The sequence below is a fragment of the Buteo buteo genome, chromosome Z (assembly GCF_964188355.1).
Source record: "Buteo buteo chromosome Z, bButBut1.hap1.1, whole genome shotgun sequence".
Lineage (NCBI taxonomy): Eukaryota > Metazoa > Chordata > Aves > Accipitriformes > Accipitridae > Buteo > Buteo buteo.
The window spans coordinates 3,012,403-3,030,618 of NC_134204.1; the positions used below are offsets into that span (position 1 = coordinate 3,012,403).

General features: G+C 45.8%; 1 protein-coding gene across 1 annotated transcript in view; it reads left to right on the top strand.

The window, feature by feature from the left end:
- MYO5B (myosin VB) overlaps positions 1-18,216 on the top strand; it is a 149,716-nt gene that overhangs the window by 50,866 nt on the left and 80,634 nt on the right. The window contains exons 4-9 of the mRNA XM_075019778.1: positions 2,477-2,633; positions 5,594-5,737; positions 6,486-6,567; positions 10,703-10,810; positions 13,012-13,121; positions 14,704-14,969. Of these exons, the coding sequence (XP_074875879.1) occupies positions 2,477-2,633; positions 5,594-5,737; positions 6,486-6,567; positions 10,703-10,810; positions 13,012-13,121; positions 14,704-14,969 (867 nt within the window). The remainder of the gene's footprint in view (positions 1-2,476; positions 2,634-5,593; positions 5,738-6,485; positions 6,568-10,702; positions 10,811-13,011; positions 13,122-14,703; positions 14,970-18,216) is intronic.

An 18,216-nucleotide genomic window follows, 5' to 3' on the forward strand; every position in this document is an offset into this window, starting at 1 on the left:
AAGGATAGCTTTGCCAATGTGTGCGGAGGGCACGCAACCGTGACTTAGCAAGTGAGATGTGCAGGCTGTCCCCACCTGGGATGAGTCACTGGGAACACCGGCTCGGGGTTGTTGGCTGCCTGGGTGAGGTTGTGCTCTGTTCACGGCTGGTATTTCTGCATTAACTACCTGATAGCTGGAGCGGTTGGAGGTTCCTCTTGCCTTCCTGTTGGTGGATGCCCAGGAGAGCCGTAGAGCTAGCCAGGGATGGATTAAGAAGTACTTTATGAATCGATCCCTGAAAAATATCAACACGGCTGGAAATTAGCTCAGCAGTCCTCTCCTGCTGGAAGTATTTGAAAGTTGTGGTTTGCACCAAAATAGTACATGTTTGACTTGACTGAGGTTTTTTTCCAAACCAATTATCTTGAGCCTAGAAGGAATTAAGATGTACGTGCCTGAGAGTGGAGGAAAGTAATGGTGTGGTGTTGCAGCATGTATGTATTTTTGTTGGAAGTCTAAGACTGGTATATGGCAATCATTTAGCTTCTGTTCTCATCTTTCGCTGGTATAAACTTGAACTAAGTATCTTAAATTGAAATGCATTTTTATGGTGTTTCCTGATATCAAGAGAACTGCAAGGTGTAAATTTATTATTGCACTCATATATAGGATTTTGTGTGCCTGCACTCAGCTGTGATTCATGAAAGCTGGGCAGAGTCCGGGAGGTTTAATTTGATCTTATTTAAAAACACACTCAATTACATACTTACAGCTTACCCCAATAGCTCTGATATTTTGGGAGCTTATATTAAATCCTGCAGTGAAAACTCGCTCCTTTCCAAAGTCCGTGGCCAAATTGCAGAGTTGCTGGGTTTGCCACATGCCAGCAATGCCTTGGGGAGCAGATCCCACTGCAGCAGAGGCACTTGCTCCCGGTGCCGGCAGATCTTTGCCTGGAGGGATGTAGTTCTCCTGAAAATGAGTTCCTCTTACTGCCTTGGCCCTTTCTCTGCCTTGCAGCTCAAGCACATTAAACAGATTAATTATTGGGACATATCTAGGGGATACCATGTTGTGCACCTGTGGTGGGAAGGACTGGGTATTTTAATTTAGCTGTGATGACTTGTGCAAGTTTTTTTTTATGTGAATGATTAATTTTGCAAGTAGAAAAAGGCATTTGGATGACTCCTGTGCTCCATGCAAGACTCAAAAGCTACGTAAGTTGATGCACCCTCAAATTCCCCATGATAAGTCCTGTGGTCTGTAGGTTTCTGGTGGTCTGTGCTAGTTCTGATGGCATTAGAGCTACTCCAGCGACTCAGCACCAGCCTGGGCACGGGGCATCAGTGGCTGCTCCCATCATGGCTGGAGAAAGGTTTGCCTCAGCCCCTTGGTGACAGGATGATGCTTCCCACTCCTGCAAAGCATTTTCGTACGTGCAGATAAGGTCCGGTGTGTATTTGCTTGAATTCTGTTATCCTGGTGCTGGTACACCTGTATCCTTTTGTAAGCAAATCTGGTGTGTGCTTGGAAAGGGTAAGGCTGCCTGATCCATCTATTAATGAGCAAGTCCTTCTTAAAAACTATTTTGATTTGCAAGTTTTCAGGAGCTGAACAAACTTTGCTTAGTGATGTCTACCAGGAATTGCTTTTAAACTCTTTATCCTTCTTTACTTACCCCTTGGTCCCAGAAGTACCTCTGCACTTTGTAGCAGTGAGTACAATTTGGCAGGATTTGGGGATGAGTAGATGATGTGAGTCTGATGTCAGAGATGTGCTTTGTATTATTGTTGTCAAAGATTTAACCAGATGTTGGGATATATGTGAGAATAGTGATATTCATATAATTGCATAGGGAACCAAATTACTTCTGCTGTTTCCTAATTTTAGGGTGCTTGATTTCACGCTTCAGTATTTTTAACATATTTTGAGTGTAGAGGAACCTTTCCGGGTGGGTATTTATGTTTTAATAGCTCAGCAATGGGCTACTCGAGCAAGTTTCACAACTAATTGCTCATGTTTTGTGGAGCAAAATCTTAAATGCTTGAGTGAAGGCGTTGGAGGGAAAAGTTAAATATATAGTATTAGAAGCTGATATTTAGCCAATGCCTGCTAATAGTTCTCCAGACAAATGTCAAACAGCAGAGGTTTGTTATTACGGTGTGTAAGAAATGGGCTTTCCAGTGCTGGGCTACGTGCTCCAGGGGTAAAGAAAGCAGCAGTGCTTCATGCAGGCGTTCATCTCCCGCTGTCTCTGCAAGCCCTTAGAGATGTTCTGGAGATGTTCAGAGCGTCCTTTATGTTTTAGCTGAGATGTATCACAATTGTGTATTATTTGGTAGAGTCCAGAATAAGTCCAGCATCCATAATGTAGGTGGTAACAAGGCAAGGGAGACAGAGACATGTGAAGATGGAAGATTGTTGTGTGCTGTGAACAAACTGTTAACAAGAAAATGGATTATCTTACAAAAGCTTTTATTCTCTGCCGCAACAGGGATGAGAAGAACCAGTCCATCATCGTGAGTGGTGAGTCAGGTGCTGGAAAGACTGTCTCTGCCAAATATGCCATGCGCTTCTTTGCAACCGTCGGTGGTTCTGCCAGCGACACCAACATCGAAGCCAAAGTCCTTGCATCGAGCCCAATTATGGAGGTAAAAGCTGCATAATTTCCTTTGTCCTGCTTGCAGTGATCACTGTGTCTCTCCAGAAGTCATGAAAACAGTGAGAGCCATAGGGGCTTGTGAGCCAGACCTGATTTGCAGCCTCACGTCAGCAGTGAGCTGGACTGAAAATGCAGAAATACACCGACAGCCTCCATTTAGCCCACCCCAATTGCTCCTGTATTTAATGGTCTTGAAGCTGAGCCTGTGCATCTCCAACACAGCTCCAGGAGCTGGGCTTTGACCAGGGCTCTCAAGGAGAGAGCCCGAGGGGTGCTGCTGGCACCTTTAGTGTTTTATCATCTTCCTCCTCCTTTTGCCACTGCACGGTACCTCCTAATCTTCTTTAATTGTATAGGCATGAAATAGAAGAGAAAGGGATTACTTAATCTATTTGAGGTATTTCAATGCAGTTTTATTTTTGTTAGTTTTCTGTTGCTAGCAATCATATAGGGGAATAACAAGTCCCATCATAGGGAAATCCCTGTTCTGAAGGAAAAAAAATTCCTTTTATAAATATAAAAGAAAGGGAAAAAGCAGCTTGGTTTTGGTGCATTGTGGCCAGATGGTGCAAATAAATGTCTCTGTGCCTAAATCCCATTTTCCAAACATATTTTGGAGTCAGAATGTCTTAATTTGTAAAATATCCAAGTCAGCATGAAGACAAGATTTGGGCTTTTCAAAAGTCAGTTAAGCACTTTGGACATGTGTGACTTTCTCTTAAAGGCAGGAGCTAGCAGGGCAGCTGTAGTTGAGCCCAGCGTTGTCCTGCGCTTATCCTTAGGCTTGGCTCAACCTGCAGGGAGGCTTCCTACTGCAGCGCGTCGTGGCCAAATTGTCTAATAGACATGGAGGTGGTGGCTTGATCCAGGGTGAAAACCAAGCACACCCCAGCCCGAGAGGCAGCACGCGTGGTCTAGCATCATACTGCCTGATGTGGAGTGCAAGCTGGAACGGTAAAACAAGTGATGGTGCAGACAAGTAGTAAGAAAAAACACGCAGGTGTATGGCTGGCAGAGGACACTCAATGATCTGCCGCAGTGTGGGCTTCATGCTGTTTTACTTCTTTCCTTACCCATCTCCTGTGCCTCTGTGAAATGTAGCTGCAATACCTGGGAACACTTAAAAGCATCCAAGGAAAAATTCATAGTGCACACTGTTCTCCTATATGACCCCATAATTTTATTGCTCTAATTTTCTTGCCTGTGTTCAGTTCTGGATGTAATTTCTAAGTGCTGGGGCTGGGGAACCTGTCTGTCTTTACTGGAAATTAATGAGAATGTTGCCCATGCAAAAAACCATAAAAGAGAATTGCCTGGTTTGCAAAAAACCCAAAGTTAAAGTGTGAAGATGGAGTAGAGGGATGTGTGTGTTGTGAAATAGTTCTTAGCGCTGAGATGCGCCGCGTTTGATGCATGGGAGGTATGTATGTCCCTGCTGAGAGATGGGGCAGGTATCTCTGCTTTATAGGCAAGGAATCGAAGCACATGAGATAAGATGATGATGGTATTCTGGATGTTCAATTTGGCATGCAAAATATCTAGTAGTAGTGTTTGTTGTAGCAGTTTGTGAACTCCCTATTTCCCTGGGAAATGGGCATTGGGCTCTGGGCAGAAATGAAGTGTGTGCGCTCTGCCCTGCTGCTTTTATGTATGGTCTGGGATGTGTGCTGGAAGGTTGGAGGTGGGAAGTGGGGGCTGTGGAGGTTCTGGGAGCACCATAAGCAATGGAGAAGGGGAGCTTTGATAAAGGGGTAAATAAATGGGCTTTGGGGGAAGGAGGTGCATTAGCTAGCAGAGGAGTTGGGTTGGTGGTGGATGGATAGGGCAGGGAGCAGGCAGGGCTTGCTCTGGGTGTGATGCTGAGGCCATCACGCCTGGGACCCCTCAACCCTTGATGGAGAGGTGGAGCAGCTGAGGGGGCAGGTAGCAAGGAGCAGCTTTGCATGTGCAACAGCCTCTTTGGTGTAGGCAGCACCGTACTGCATAGAGTAATTTCCTGGGGAGTCCACTACATGCAACTGTGGAGGCATCAGGTCCTATGATTAAAAGTTTTGGATGACGTCAATGTGATGCTACAGGTAATACTGTGATTATTGCTAAGCGTACATGCTTGGCATGTTCCCCAAGAGCTGTGCCGTAGGTAGAGGCGGTCTGCAAGGAGAGCCTGGGAAAGGCAGCCAGCCTTTGAGAGGTGCCCGAGGGCTCTTTCCTGTGCATGTCCATTCCCTTCCATCACTTCTCCTGTGCTTGCTTGAGGCTCGTGATCTCAGGACTGGGGAATGGTGGTAGAAAATAAAGCTGGTGTAGCCGTGAAGTGGAATATTGTCTTTCTCTGGTCCTCTTGCATCATGAGTTGCTCCTTTGGCTGCTCGATGGATTCTTATCTTTTCAGTGCTGCACCCCTGATTGTTGCACACGGGCTGGATTCCCTCCTCTCCCTTCTGTCGCTGTGTGTGGCAGCATTACCTGCCCGGGAGGTGACAAGTGGGTGCTGGAGAGGCATGGAGGGGCTCTGGCCATGTCACCAAAACTATGGACCAAAGCCCAAACACCTGGAGACGGATTGCAGCTGGTTCCCTCCCTCTCACAGGGCTTCATTGCCCACGTCCACTCCAGGAAAGCTGCCAGTGTTGACTTGTGAACAAAGGTGGGGGCATCCTGTAAGACAAAACAAGAGTGCTGTGGCTGTTGGGATGTAGATGATCTAATCGCTGTACAAATACTCATTGCTGTTCATGCGCGTTTTTCTTCCATAAAAATTACAGAGACACCACGTTTTCAGTGAAGAGTCCTCCCCAAAGTCACATTATTGCTCTGCCTTCTGTATCTGGGAAGGGGTTTCCCTCAAATCCTCCCATGACTGTTTATGTAACACTGATTACAAATTTAAATGTTTAAAAAATTTTAAAAAATAAATGAAAAATTAATCTTTAATTTTGTTTTATGCAGGCAATTGGAAATGCTAAAACAACAAGGAATGACAACAGCAGTCGCTTTGGGAAATACATTCAGATCGGCTTTGATAAAAGATACCACATCATTGGTGCCAACATGAGGACATATCTGTTGGAAAAATCACGAGTTGTATTCCAGGTGAGGAGTTGTGCTTTTTTCCTTCTTTTTTTTTTTTTCCTTTGGATGCTGTACTCTGGGAATTTAACAGTCTGGGTCTTTTCTATGGATTAAAAAAATAGCTTTATAAGTAGCTTTTCTGGAGGACATGGCTTCCAGACATGTCCTTCAGGCTCAGTCTTTTGCAGTTGTTCTTGATGATACCAACCTAGTGAAACTCATTCTGGAGGAATATGTACCCGGGAGGCTTGTTAGTTGGCCTCTGGTTGTTCCCTCCATCTGTCCAAGGCTGGAGCCCTGAGGAGGGACCACTACTTCTGGCCTGGCTGCTAGGCAGGGACGGAAAGCCTTTCTCTGGGCAACTGCTGAGATTTTTACTGAACCTTATCAAAAGCCAGGAAGAATAAATATCAGGCAACAGTCTTCAGTTTTGAAGATGGAGGAGAGGCAGGAGAAGGGCTGAGGAGGCTGATGTCTCTGCCAGGGCACATCCTATGGGTTTCTTCTGCAGGGCTCGGGACAAGCTTTCTTGGTTTGTGCTATTTCCTTTGCAGGATGGGCAATGCACATTGGTCAGGACAAGGCTTGACATCTCCTTTCTCCCAGGTGGCAAAAGTTCCCTGTCTTCTTGGTGACACTGAGAGAGTCCTGGTGATGGGAAGCAGGGGATGGGGTCAGGGTGGCCCTGGGCTCAGCGAGCACTGGGCTGAGGGTGGGAGCACTCCTGTAACCTCTTTGTGCCTCCGGTAACTTGGCGTTTTCCCCGTAGGCAGAGGATGAGCGCAACTACCACATCTTCTATCAGCTTTGTGCCTCAGCGAGTCTTCCAGAATTCAAAGACCTTGGACTAAGTAAGTACTTCTACCTCCCTGTGCACTGGTAGCTGTTGCTTAGGTGTGATGGCAACAGGAAAACATGGTGGGGTTAGAAATGCAGGTCATCGGTGAGGTTATGTGTGCCTGCTCAGTGGGAGGAGGTGAAGGGAGATGAGCTTGAAGGGCTGCTTCTCCCCAGCAGTGCACAGGTTTGCTCATGCCATCTCCAGGGATGTGGCACCTTGGATGAGACACCAGCCCTTGTCATTCAGCAAGCTGCTGCCCAGTGGCGGCGAAGTGCATGAAGTTTGTGATGCGCCGGTCAGCGCTGTTAGGCTCCTGCAAGTGCTGCTGGTGGGTAGGAGCTGTTGCTAGAGGTTAGCTGTGGTGGAAGCCTGTGTATGTTGTAGAAATTCCCTGCAGAACCACAGTGAACCACGTGCTGTGGTAGATGCCAGCTGATGCAGGGAGATTGTGTGTTAACATTGTACGAAACTTGCGTAAAGGTCTGTCTTTTTAAGTGAAGTGTGAGTATGGCTCGATCTGGCCAGGGTCTTGGTAGAAGCAGCTGTTTCCTTTGAATCCATTATATTTTTTCAATGGTTAACTCCTGGGATATATCCGAACTTGTTGTTTTTCCCCAGGATTTGCAGCAAAACCTTTGTAAGATACCTGAATAAGACACTTTTCACTTGCAGCAGGGGGTGCAGAGATGTGTAATTAATTTTTCATCTCAAATATTCGCTGTTGCTTAAAAAGAGAAGTGAGGCTTAAAACATGCTTTTAAGTATTTAAAATGGGGAGCAAGGCAGGTTGTGATCCCAATGCAGAACATTTTGCTGCTGCAGAGTCGCACAGAGATTTCCATCGTGGCTACAGAGAAGTGGTAGATGGAGAGAGAGGCTTTCGGTTTCTGGGTAATTCTGGACTTGTTTTAATGACTTTTTACATCACTGTAAGCACGTTGGTCGCACTTATCGAGTGCTGGTGCTGAAATGGAAGCACTCCTGTTCTTGTCCTGTTGTCACCAGTAAGCCTCGGTGCATTACCCAACTGTAGTCCATACTCTGCCCAGTGACACCAAACCACACAACCCCATCTGTGAATTTGCTAAGGCATAAGATAACTTCTGAGACCATCTAGGTGTGACCATAATGTTGGTCCCAGTACACCTGGGTGGGAGGTGAAGGCTTTGCATGATTCACTGTGCACCAGCCATAGTGTGAAACCTGGCTCCATAGGTCAAGGCTTGTGATGGACCTGGGGCTCCTTTCGGTCTCTAAGGGTCCCAAAATGATGTTCCTCTGAAAGTGACTTCCCAGCTACTGCCAAAGAGCCTGTGTTTGGTCCCATTGCATATTCACACGACCTCAGAGCACATCTCTGAGCACTTACAAGAGTTTCTGCAGTGGGGTTACGTGCTTCATTTTTGCAGATACCCTGAGTAATGCTGTTGTCCACTGGCATCTTAACATTCAGAAATAAATTATTTCAAGCCAGTCTGGGAGACAAGTTGATACTGGAGAGCTGCAGCTGTGAAACCACCTTTCCCTTCTTGGGAACATGTGGATCAGAGGAAGTTATCGGTCTTGTTCAACATGGGTCTCTAAAAGCATCGTCTGTATTTGTGGTGACTGGTAATAGTGAAGGCTGAGAGGTCCGGGCTCTCCTGGTGCATCACCCAGGACATCTTTATTCTGTCGTCACTGTGGCTCTCAACTTCAGTGTCTCAAGGGAGACTGCGTAATGGCAACAGCTGGCGGCGTAGGAGGTGGTGGGTGCCAGGGCTGTTAGCCCACGGGGAAGCCTTCTTGGGTCATTTCTAATCAAAATTTGATGTTGTCAGTGTGTGTCAGTCTCCAACTGCGCTCTTCCGTGGTGTTTGTGCATTTGATGTATCACAGCGTGCGCAGGTATCCATACAGCCTGCTGCTTGTGCATTTGGGTAAAATGCAACAACGGAAAAAGAAAGGATTCTTTCTAAAGTTAAAGGTGTGTGTCTTTGGTGTTTCCTGCACTGTCACCTTGCAACAGCTTAAAAATACCTCCCTGAAATGTTTTTGTACCTGGCAGATGCAGCGCTGCTCATGTGCTTGGCAGGGATGGGATGGCTTCTGGGGATGGGGACGTGGGTGCCGTGAGCTGCTTTTGTTGGGGTGAACCAGGCTCTGCCCTGACCTGTTGAATTACCAGTGCTGGGCAATTTTCTTCGAGTGCAGACGTGTGCCATTCACTTATTTTTCTTTCTTTTGAGGGTTCTTTTTCAATACCAACTTTGCATCAGATTTACTAGCCTGTATTTCAAGATAACTAGAGAAACCCCAAAGTTATTTACTCACGTGAGATGTATCTTACCTACCTGTCAACCTTATCTTCACAAGGCTTATGCAAAACAAGGGATATCATGATGTGAAAATCCACCTTTTATTAGACAGAGTAGAACGTATATTTTTCCATATCAAAAGTAGGAGCTGTTGTTTCTTCTTTGGGTCTTGCACATGCGAAGAATTGTTGTTAACTCTCTTTTATATTGCAAAATGCCGGAAAACAAAGAGTCTCTAAACTTAGTTGAGCCCAGCAGGGCAAACCAGTAGGTGTTGGCTCTTCAGCTGGAGCGATCCTGAAGGCTTGATTTTAAACTAGAAAGGAAATATTTGACTTAAAATGCAGGAGTTTGTGTGTAACGCAGTGCCTTTTGAAGTGTGGTGTCTTAACTTGATGCCTGGGCAATGGTGCAAAGCAGGAATATGTTTTATTTGTTTGCAGTGAATCAAAGGGTTTCTGTGGTTATTAAAATCATTGCACGCATACTGAAATGTAAGTATTGGAGTCAGTTATACCAGAGATGACTTGAGGCAGAAACAGATCCCAGTGTGGATGGTTAAAATTGGAGGCTGATGTCCTGGTCCCATCAGCTACTGCCAGCCCTGGATGCATTTTGCAGGGTGACATGCAGCGACATCAAGTTGTTAATGTGATGTGCTCCATCACGAGCTGGGTGAGCTCCTGTTGTGCTGGGGCGACCAGGATGGACACTGGCTCTCTGACCCCAATCAGCATTTTGTGCCCCTTGTTGCCGATGCTCCAGCAACGAGCAGGGTTACTGAAACCTCTAGGTCCCAGGGCTTTGTATGCCAAAAAGAATTAAATGTTTTTCCTGTAAGAAAGTTGTCCTGAAAGTACAGCTAATGCAAAAGCCTGTGGGAGGGCTGGGAAGGGATGAGGACCTTTTGGTGGCAATGTGAGTCAAAGAAAGTACAGATTGCATGATTTTAAAGGTTACCAGCAGGCTGATGTGGAACGCACAGTAGGCTGTATTTCTCATTATTTTCATGATACTTGGGTAATATGTTTGTGAGCGTTAATGATCTTTCTGAGCTTTTCTTGGCAAGTCACTCCTACCTGGTTTGAAACGAGCTGAAGCTGGTGCTGAGAACTGATTCTGGGTGGGATGGGGAGGCTGTCCACCTCCTGGGCTCCGCCAGCCCTCTCTGGGGCCAAGCCTGCTCCGGCTCTGCCAGGACTCAGCCTGGCAGCCTTGGGCACACACCTTAATGGTTTTGACCTCAGATAACCCATTGTTTTAAGGAGGGGCAATTGCATGTGAAGCTTTTTAAAGTGGATGTAAGTCCTGCGATCTTTTCTTGTTGTGTCTGCATTTGAAATGCCTCTTGGTCTCCATAGGATTTAACTTTGCGTTGTCCTGAGATAACTTTGCTAAAGCACAGATGCTTAAATGGTGTAATGCTGGCACCGTGAGCATTTCTCCATTCCCTTTGCTCCGTGGATTTAAGGCGTTATGTGGGAAGGGTGTTAAAATGTCTGAATTGGTAACAGGTATATAAAACAGGATAGAAAAAATTGAAAGTAGTAACCTCAGTATTTGAAGTAATATGCACCTGTGCAACAGAGCAGTTATTTGAATCCCAAATATAACACAGCTCTGCCCTGGCTGAACTTGCTTTGCATGGGGAAGGAGTTTAATCCCTGTAAGAAATAGTTACAGTCATAGTTATCGGGGTTATACTTCATCCATTTCTAAGTAAACTATGGTTGAAAGGAGATGGGTGCTTTTGGGGGATGGGCAGGGTGGGGGATAGGGACCATCCTAGTGCATGCTCTGGAAAGTTACTGCTTGCTGATGCATTTCTTCTGGTTTTTTCTCTCCTAGCATGTGCCGAAGACTTTTTCTACACTTCTCAGGGAGGTGACACGTCTATCGATGGCGTGGACGATGCTGATGACTTTGAGAAAACCAGGCATGCCTTCACCCTGCTTGGTAAGGGCTTGCTCTGCTTGGAGCCTTCCCAGCAGAAGTCTTTTGCAAACGTTTTCAGCCTGAATTATATGACCCTCCTGTAACACTAAGAGGTATAAATCCATGTTCCTATTGACCTAGTTGGCTTTACCTTGTTCTTTAGTATGAGCTGCAGCAGTGTCTCTCACAGCTATCTGCAAAGCAGCAGTGAAATAGAGGAGGACACTGAATTTATGCGAAACCTAAATAAACCATTCTGGAGTCAAAGGTTTGCTGCAGCTTTGACTTGCTATTTTTTACCATATTTACAAGCAGGAAAACTGCTATTACTCTGCAGTTCAATCAGTATTTACGTTGAAGGTGATGTGACTTCTCAGACCATCACAGTATTGTACCAAGTAGCTGATTCCTGGGAATAATGAGCTGAGTACATCCCTGCTGTGCAGAGTCCACGTTTGCATGGCCAGCTGCAAAATCTACTGCTGCAATAACCACCCGTTCATGCTGCACTTGAACAGTGCTGTAGTGTGCCTGCAGCAGTGACTGTTTGAAAGGAAAAACAATTTTTGCAGGTGAAAACTTTCCCAGTTTATTAATATTTATCTGAAACCAAGTTTTAAAATTCTCTTAAGTGTTGGTGTCTCTCCAGTGCATTTCATTTGTTGGGAGAGGAGCTCATGATGTTCACAGCCAGCTGTGAAATCCCCCTCAGCAGCTGTATTGCAGCCACTGCGCTGTGCCAGCAGTGAGCATGGGGATTGATTTCAAGTGTTATGACTGCGTTTCCCCCAAATTTGTCCTCTTTGTGTTTTAGATGGGCTTGATCTCTTTTTCTTCAGGGTGACAGCGGGGTCTTTCTTTACCCTCCTCTTGTCCGGCTGCTGTGACTTCTAACTGTTAACTACTTAAAAAACAAACAAAAAATTATTCCACTGGTTGCTCCAAACTTGCCCACAGGACTGCAATCCCCAGGGAACACTATCCCCATCCCCTTGTAACGTGTAGTCTCTCTTTGGTCCCCTTCTCTGCCTCCCCAAGCAGACCCCCTGTCTCCTTGCTGGTCCCTGTGGAGCACTGTGCAAGCATCTTCCTCTGCTGCCAATTTGATGATGTTTTCCTGCTCTTCACATGGTTCCTCTGGCCCTGCATTTCCTCATTTTCCTTCAGCGTTTCCCAGCTCTGTCTGCTTCTGTTTAGGGCCTAGTGAAATTGCCGCTACAGTTTCTAGTCTTACCTTTTTATGTGTAACAAGGAGAAGTCAGATTTATCTGCAAATCCCCACGCTAGCCAGGCTTAACTCCAATTAAGAGTGCCAAGTAACAGCAGAGCATTGCTCCTTTTAGTAACCTTGAAACATTTCTCACTGTGCTGATAACAGAAAAGTCCCGAGAGAGAGAAAGGGAAGCTCTTGATAATTCAAAAACCAGCAGGTGATGGCTCAGACCTTGGGTGGATAATTAGGACACCAGCACTGAACACAAAAGGGACACAGAAGCCCAGTTGGGACGTGAAAATGCAAGATACGGCAAGAAAGCTGTGTGCAAGCTGCTGCTGAGCAAAGCTCCTGCTGGGAATGCCTGCAAAAGCCTGCCAGAAAAATATATGAAGCAATAACATCTTACACCCCCAGTGAAGACCCACAAAGCGTAGCTCCTACTGAGACACAGGGCCTTAAGACAGAGCTCCACATCACCTCCCTGGTGACTTGCTGTATCCAGCTGTAGTACCAGTCTGGAGGCGTTGTGCATCATGTGCACACCTTTAATTTTCTCTTCTGTTTGTGGGATACCGGCAATAAGTTGTAATTTCTGTGCTTCAGTTGTCAGCAATATCTCCCTGTTTGACTACTATCTCAGAGAAGCGACTCCTTGTTCTATAAAAGCCTCAGAACCCTTATAGCTTTGATCCCATTTGATCATTATGGAGTAGCATCATTGGTTTCGTGCACGTGCACAATAGTATTAAACCCATCTGTGATAAAATTGCTTTGATGAAACCATTAGGGGTAAAGAAATAACATAAGGAGCTCCTCTCGCAGTATCCACTGTCATTTTTGAGTGATGACTTTTCTGAGAGTTTATGATGAGTTTGTTGTGAGAGGTGTGATAACTCTGAAAACCAACAGCCCGGGAAGGAAATCAAGCACCACAAACTTTTTCAAATAAAATGAAAATTGCAGTTTGTTTTCTGTTGAGACAATCAAATATCAATTGTTCCCATAGGAGTGAAGGAGTCTCATCAGACAACCATTTTTAGGATAATTGCTGCCATTCTGCACCTAGGGAACTTGGAAATCCAAGCGGAAAGAGATGGTGATGCCTGTAGCGTATCGGTAAGTCACTAGCAAGAGTGGGGCACGTGGGGAGCTTTGTATGCTCATAAATTGGGCCACGTTGGATGTGTTGAGCTTCGCAGCAGTATTCTTTGGTAGAAAGCCCTTTTCCTCTTGGTTTTCTTTGCTTTTTTCAAAAACACATCATGATTTTCTGGCTGCTTTGTTTTTCCTGGAAGACTGCATTATTTCTCCTCTTTAGCCAGCCTGTAAGCTAGGTGATTCAAAGGTCACTTACCACCTTAAGTCCCGACCCATCTTTAACTCTTCTGCTTTCTTAAAAGACTTGGTGCACAGAATATTGGGGGAACTGTGACTCCCACCAGCAGAAGGTGTGATGCTCTACAACTGCTTTGCTACTGGCAAAGCCATGAGGCTGCTGCTTGTCATGTGGCCGTCTAGTATCCAAAGGAGCACTGCACAGTTAATTAGCAAGAATAAGTAAGACTGAAGATGCCTTAGTGGTCATTTTTCTGTGTTTGTTTAGGGAGGAAAAAAAGAGATTATATGCAAAATACTGTCCTGTGAATTATCATTGCATCCCAGACTGGGTCGTTTGTTCCTAATCAAAGTATTAAAATGGGTTCTGCACACACTTTTAGTGGTACCTTTGAGATAATGTGGTGTGCAATTAGTTAGGTGCTGGGGGTAATTTGCTTGATATTTGGCAACATGAATATGTGAAAGTGGTCTGCTCCGACAGTGTTGAGTTCTGTAATGGAGTTCATTTGTTTAATTACCTTCAGATGTAATTGCATGGTATTACATCAATTCTGTTATGACTTTGAAACCATGGTCAAAAAGGTATCACAGCAATAAAGCATCCTAGATGTCCTTTAAAATGCATTTTTCTCTGTCCCCAAACCTGTCCAGCTTCCGTATGTGCATGTATATAACTGGAAACAATTTACTTCCTTTCGATGTGTATTATTACACTGAGGAAAGGGAAATTGATTTCTCATTGTCCAGAAGGCAGTGCCTGCTATCTTAGCATAATAGAGACTCAGAACTGTCTTGTCTTAGTTTGAGGGGGTAAAAATACAATGCACTAGAGAAAATGAAGTTCACATTTCATTTTATTGATTATGCAAAACACAAGCCCTTCTGGTAATGCACATTTTGCAAGTTTATTATTCAAAATGGAGTTAGTTTGTAAAAGGCGTGGTGTAATGGCATGCCCTAAGCTTTAACTTAAGGCTTAAGCAAGGTTGCTCTGAAAGAGTGTGTAGTTGCAGCTCAAGGAGGAATAAAGTGGAGAATGCTCTTTCCCATTAGCAGTCACTATGGAAATGCGCTGTTTATGAACATCGAGACCTTAAGGCTAGCCAGAGCAGAGCAAAGCCATAGGGTGTACCACTGTTCAGAGCTCCACGTGAGCAGTTTCATCCATGTCCATGAAGACTAGTGCAACTGGATGAGTGCTCATTGCTTTTCTGTTTCCTATCAACCACAGAGAAACACGGTATTTCCCTAGATAGTTATGAAATGCTGTTAATTTCTTGCACTAATCTGGGAACTTGGTGTTAAAACTCCCATTTTGGAGTGTCACCAACTTGCTAACTTTGCTTCTCGTTACCCCCAGAGCGAGGACGAGCACTTGAACAACTTCTGCGGCTTGCTGGGAGTGGAGCACAGCCAGATGCAGCACTGGCTTTGCCATCGCAAGCTCGTCACCACGTCCGAGACCTACGTGAAGAGCATGTCTGTGCAGCAAGTGGTGAACGCCAGGAACGCCCTGGCCAAGCACATCTATGCCCGGCTCTTCAACTGGATCGTGCAGCACATCAACAAGGCCCTGCACACCACCGTCAAGCAGCACTCCTTCATCGGCGTGCTTGATATCTATGGGTAGGCACGCTTTCTGCTTTTAAGGCTGTTTAATTAGTCTTTTCTGATTTGTCTCGCCCTTCTGATAATGCGTGCTTGACCTTGACTTGCGGCAGGTGATGGGAATAATAGAAGGGGATCCATGAAACCGCAGTCATGTGTGGTTTGCAGTTTTGATTCTCCTTTAAATTATGCAACCCCAAAATGGTGCACGCAGATCTCTTTGAGTGCTGGTTTTGGGGATTTACTTCCCATGCTGTTCCTGTTTGGGATTTCTGTCCCTCGTGCTGTTTAAAGCATCAAGCTTAAAGATGAGCTGGGGTAAAGCTGCCAATGTGGAGGCTAAAGACTGCGCTTGGCTCTGCCTGGTGTTGCTGTGGGGTTTAAAGAAACTACTTTGGTTCTTCAGCTGTGAAACTGCTGCTGCAGGGCCCTTGCGCAGCGAGAACTTTCGGAGGACTTTGGGAAGCTGCGGCAGTGGGGTAAGGTGCAAAAAGTTCTGCTATAACCGAGGGCAAGGCTCGCAGCCTGCAACTTCAGGCTAAGAGTTGTAGCTGCTCCAGGAGCTGGTCCCTGACCCAGTGCAGTCACTGTGCTTGCTCAATCCCAAAATCTCATGTAATGGCAGACTCCTGGTAAGGCGTGTCAGATCTAGGTAAACCTGAAGCTCAGAATGAAATCCTGCTGAAGCAGTTCTGGGTCAGCTGCAGAAAGCTTTTATGGCTATAATACCTACACAGTTACTGGAACTGGAACTTGTGTATAAAACCTCCCATGGGGTTTCTACAGCTGCTGGTGTTTGGGATATTGATTTTAACACCTGCTGGACAGCCACGGCAGCAGAAAGTGTGCCAGAAAGTGCTGGAGCATCAGTGTAGCCCACTGCCTGCTCATCTCCATCAGCAACTGCTGGCATACGGCAAGGTTTTTGCAGGAACACTTGTATCAAGTATGAGAAGAATACAGTCCTCTCTGTTTTGGGATTTCAGTGGGATGACCTGAGGTGGTGAGGGTGGTGTCGGAGGTTTGCAAGTGTCTGTCTTAGGTAGATAGCACAGGACGTGGAGGATCTTAAAACATCAGTTGTTTCCCCTCATTGTCCCTAAAAATAGAGATTTCTGTGGGCTGGGATATGATAAATAAAGCTTTGAGATGGAGCTGCATGGATGATAGTGGGTCAATGCAGAAAACTGGATGTCTGAATTAGAAAATCAGACATGGTCTTTCAGAAATCTGAAAAAAAGGAGTCTTGAGGATAACACTTGTGAAAGATTAAGTTGGGCTTGAAAACCTGTTAGTGTGGAAGAAATATGTCCCTTAGCTGCAGGTCTCCTGTGCATCATGTCCAGCACGTGGGCCAGCAGATGCTTTTACAGCACTGGTGTCACCGCGGGGTATAGAAGGTTTTTTTTTTCCATGGGGACCTGCAGGTCCTGTTGAAAGAGGTGGGTTTGCAGGTGAAGGATGTCCATGCTCCAGGCCATAATGCTTGTGTGTGAGTCTGGTCTCCTAAAGAGACCATAAATCCCTTTCAGAAGTGGGTGTCGCTGTCTAAATGCTGAGTAATTAAGAATGCAAGGACCTGGGGTGCTGACAACCTAACTCTCTGCAGTCCTTGAAAGTGGTTTGGTTTCCCAAACTCAGGTTATTTGGGAGTTTTAATGCATTCTGCCAAATATTGGAAATTTTGTTCCCCAAAATGTCTGTTGTTTTTCCTTTTCCTCTAGGAGAGGAATTAAGCTAGAAAGGCAGGGAGCCTGCAAGCAGCCTTCACCACGTGTCCCTGACATCCTGAGAGCATCTCTGTCCTGGTGCTCCTGGGGGAGGACTGTCCCCATGGGTGGGATTTCTAGGGACAGGGTCCAAACCAAGGGTGCAGAGGCTGTGGGGTTTGTGTCCTAATTCTCTAATGCTCGACTCCACATCCTTAATTCTCTGCTAACACTGGGGTGAGAGGGTGCAGCATTAAAAGCCTTTATGTATTTATTGCAAGTGCGTCATTTGCTATAGTAGCAATACTGCAATCCCTCTGAAGAGTGGATTCATGTGGCATTCCTGGACTTGGCGAGGATGGCTTGTTTCTCCTCTGTTTGCCATGTGAAGGGAAGTGTGAACACCCAGGCGGCCAGCTGTATGCTGGACTTATTTATGAACTTTAAATATTTCAGTATAAACCCTGGTGCTGCACTGGATTTAGGAGATAGCAGTTGCACAGCAGAATAGGGAACAGGAGAAAAGCCAAAATGCAGAATTTAGCCCCCAACATCTGCTCATGAGAGCTGTCCCCAAGCTGGGATGTGCCTTTCCGGGAGCCACAGTGATGGATTGGAGTGGTGAATATGCTTATTTTTTGCACCAAGATATAGTGCACCAAAATGAATAGAAACTGAGTGGCCATTGGTTTGCTTTTTGCATTAGGATGTCATCTTAATGCAGGCACTTTGTGCGGGTAGGACCTCCTGGCGAGGGCATACGTGGAGCTGGCGACTAAACTGCTCTGTCAATTAGCAAATTGCGCTGGCAGGGTCCCCTTAATTAGCGACTTCATGAAATCTCCCTTGGAGCTGGTGTTCTACAGCTGCTCTGCCCCCGGCTGGCATTCACTGAGAGGGTTCATAAATCACATCTGGTGTCTCTGAAGTGGAAAAAGAGTTTCCACTCCGATATCTTTTCCCCTTGTACCCCCGCTCTTGTGTTTTTTCCACCTAGCTCAACGTGCCTCTCCATCTCTGTTTTAATTAAATCTTTTCTTGCCCTGTTGCTCTGATCATGAACCTGCAGGAGTTGGTATTTTCAAGCAGTCCTGGGGAAGTCGCATCCCTTTAGTTGCAAGAGCTGAAGGCACCGATCTGCTCGGTGCGATGGCCGTGCAACCAAGATCAAGCACATTGGGAGCTCTTCAAGGACACGTTCACCACTGAGGCTCTGGCCACGTGTTTAATATAAACATTCATTGGTCCCAGACGCCAGATTTAGTTGCAATAAAGATTGTAAAGTTCTGTTCCTGTGATGGGGATGCGTCGAACATCCTCTGCTTGGCACAGGCTGCACTGACGCCGGGGCAATGCCAGCCCCTGGACAGACAAGGGGAAGTGGTCCTGGGTTTCTTTGAGTTCTGTGGGGCTGATAAAAGCACAAAAGTGGCTCCTTTCTTCCATTCCCCCTTCTTTTGCATTTTTGCATTGCCTTTCCTCAAGGACTCGGGCGTTTTGTACGGTGAGGGTATTACCACCTGGCAATACCTGGGGAATAACTGCATCACATAGAT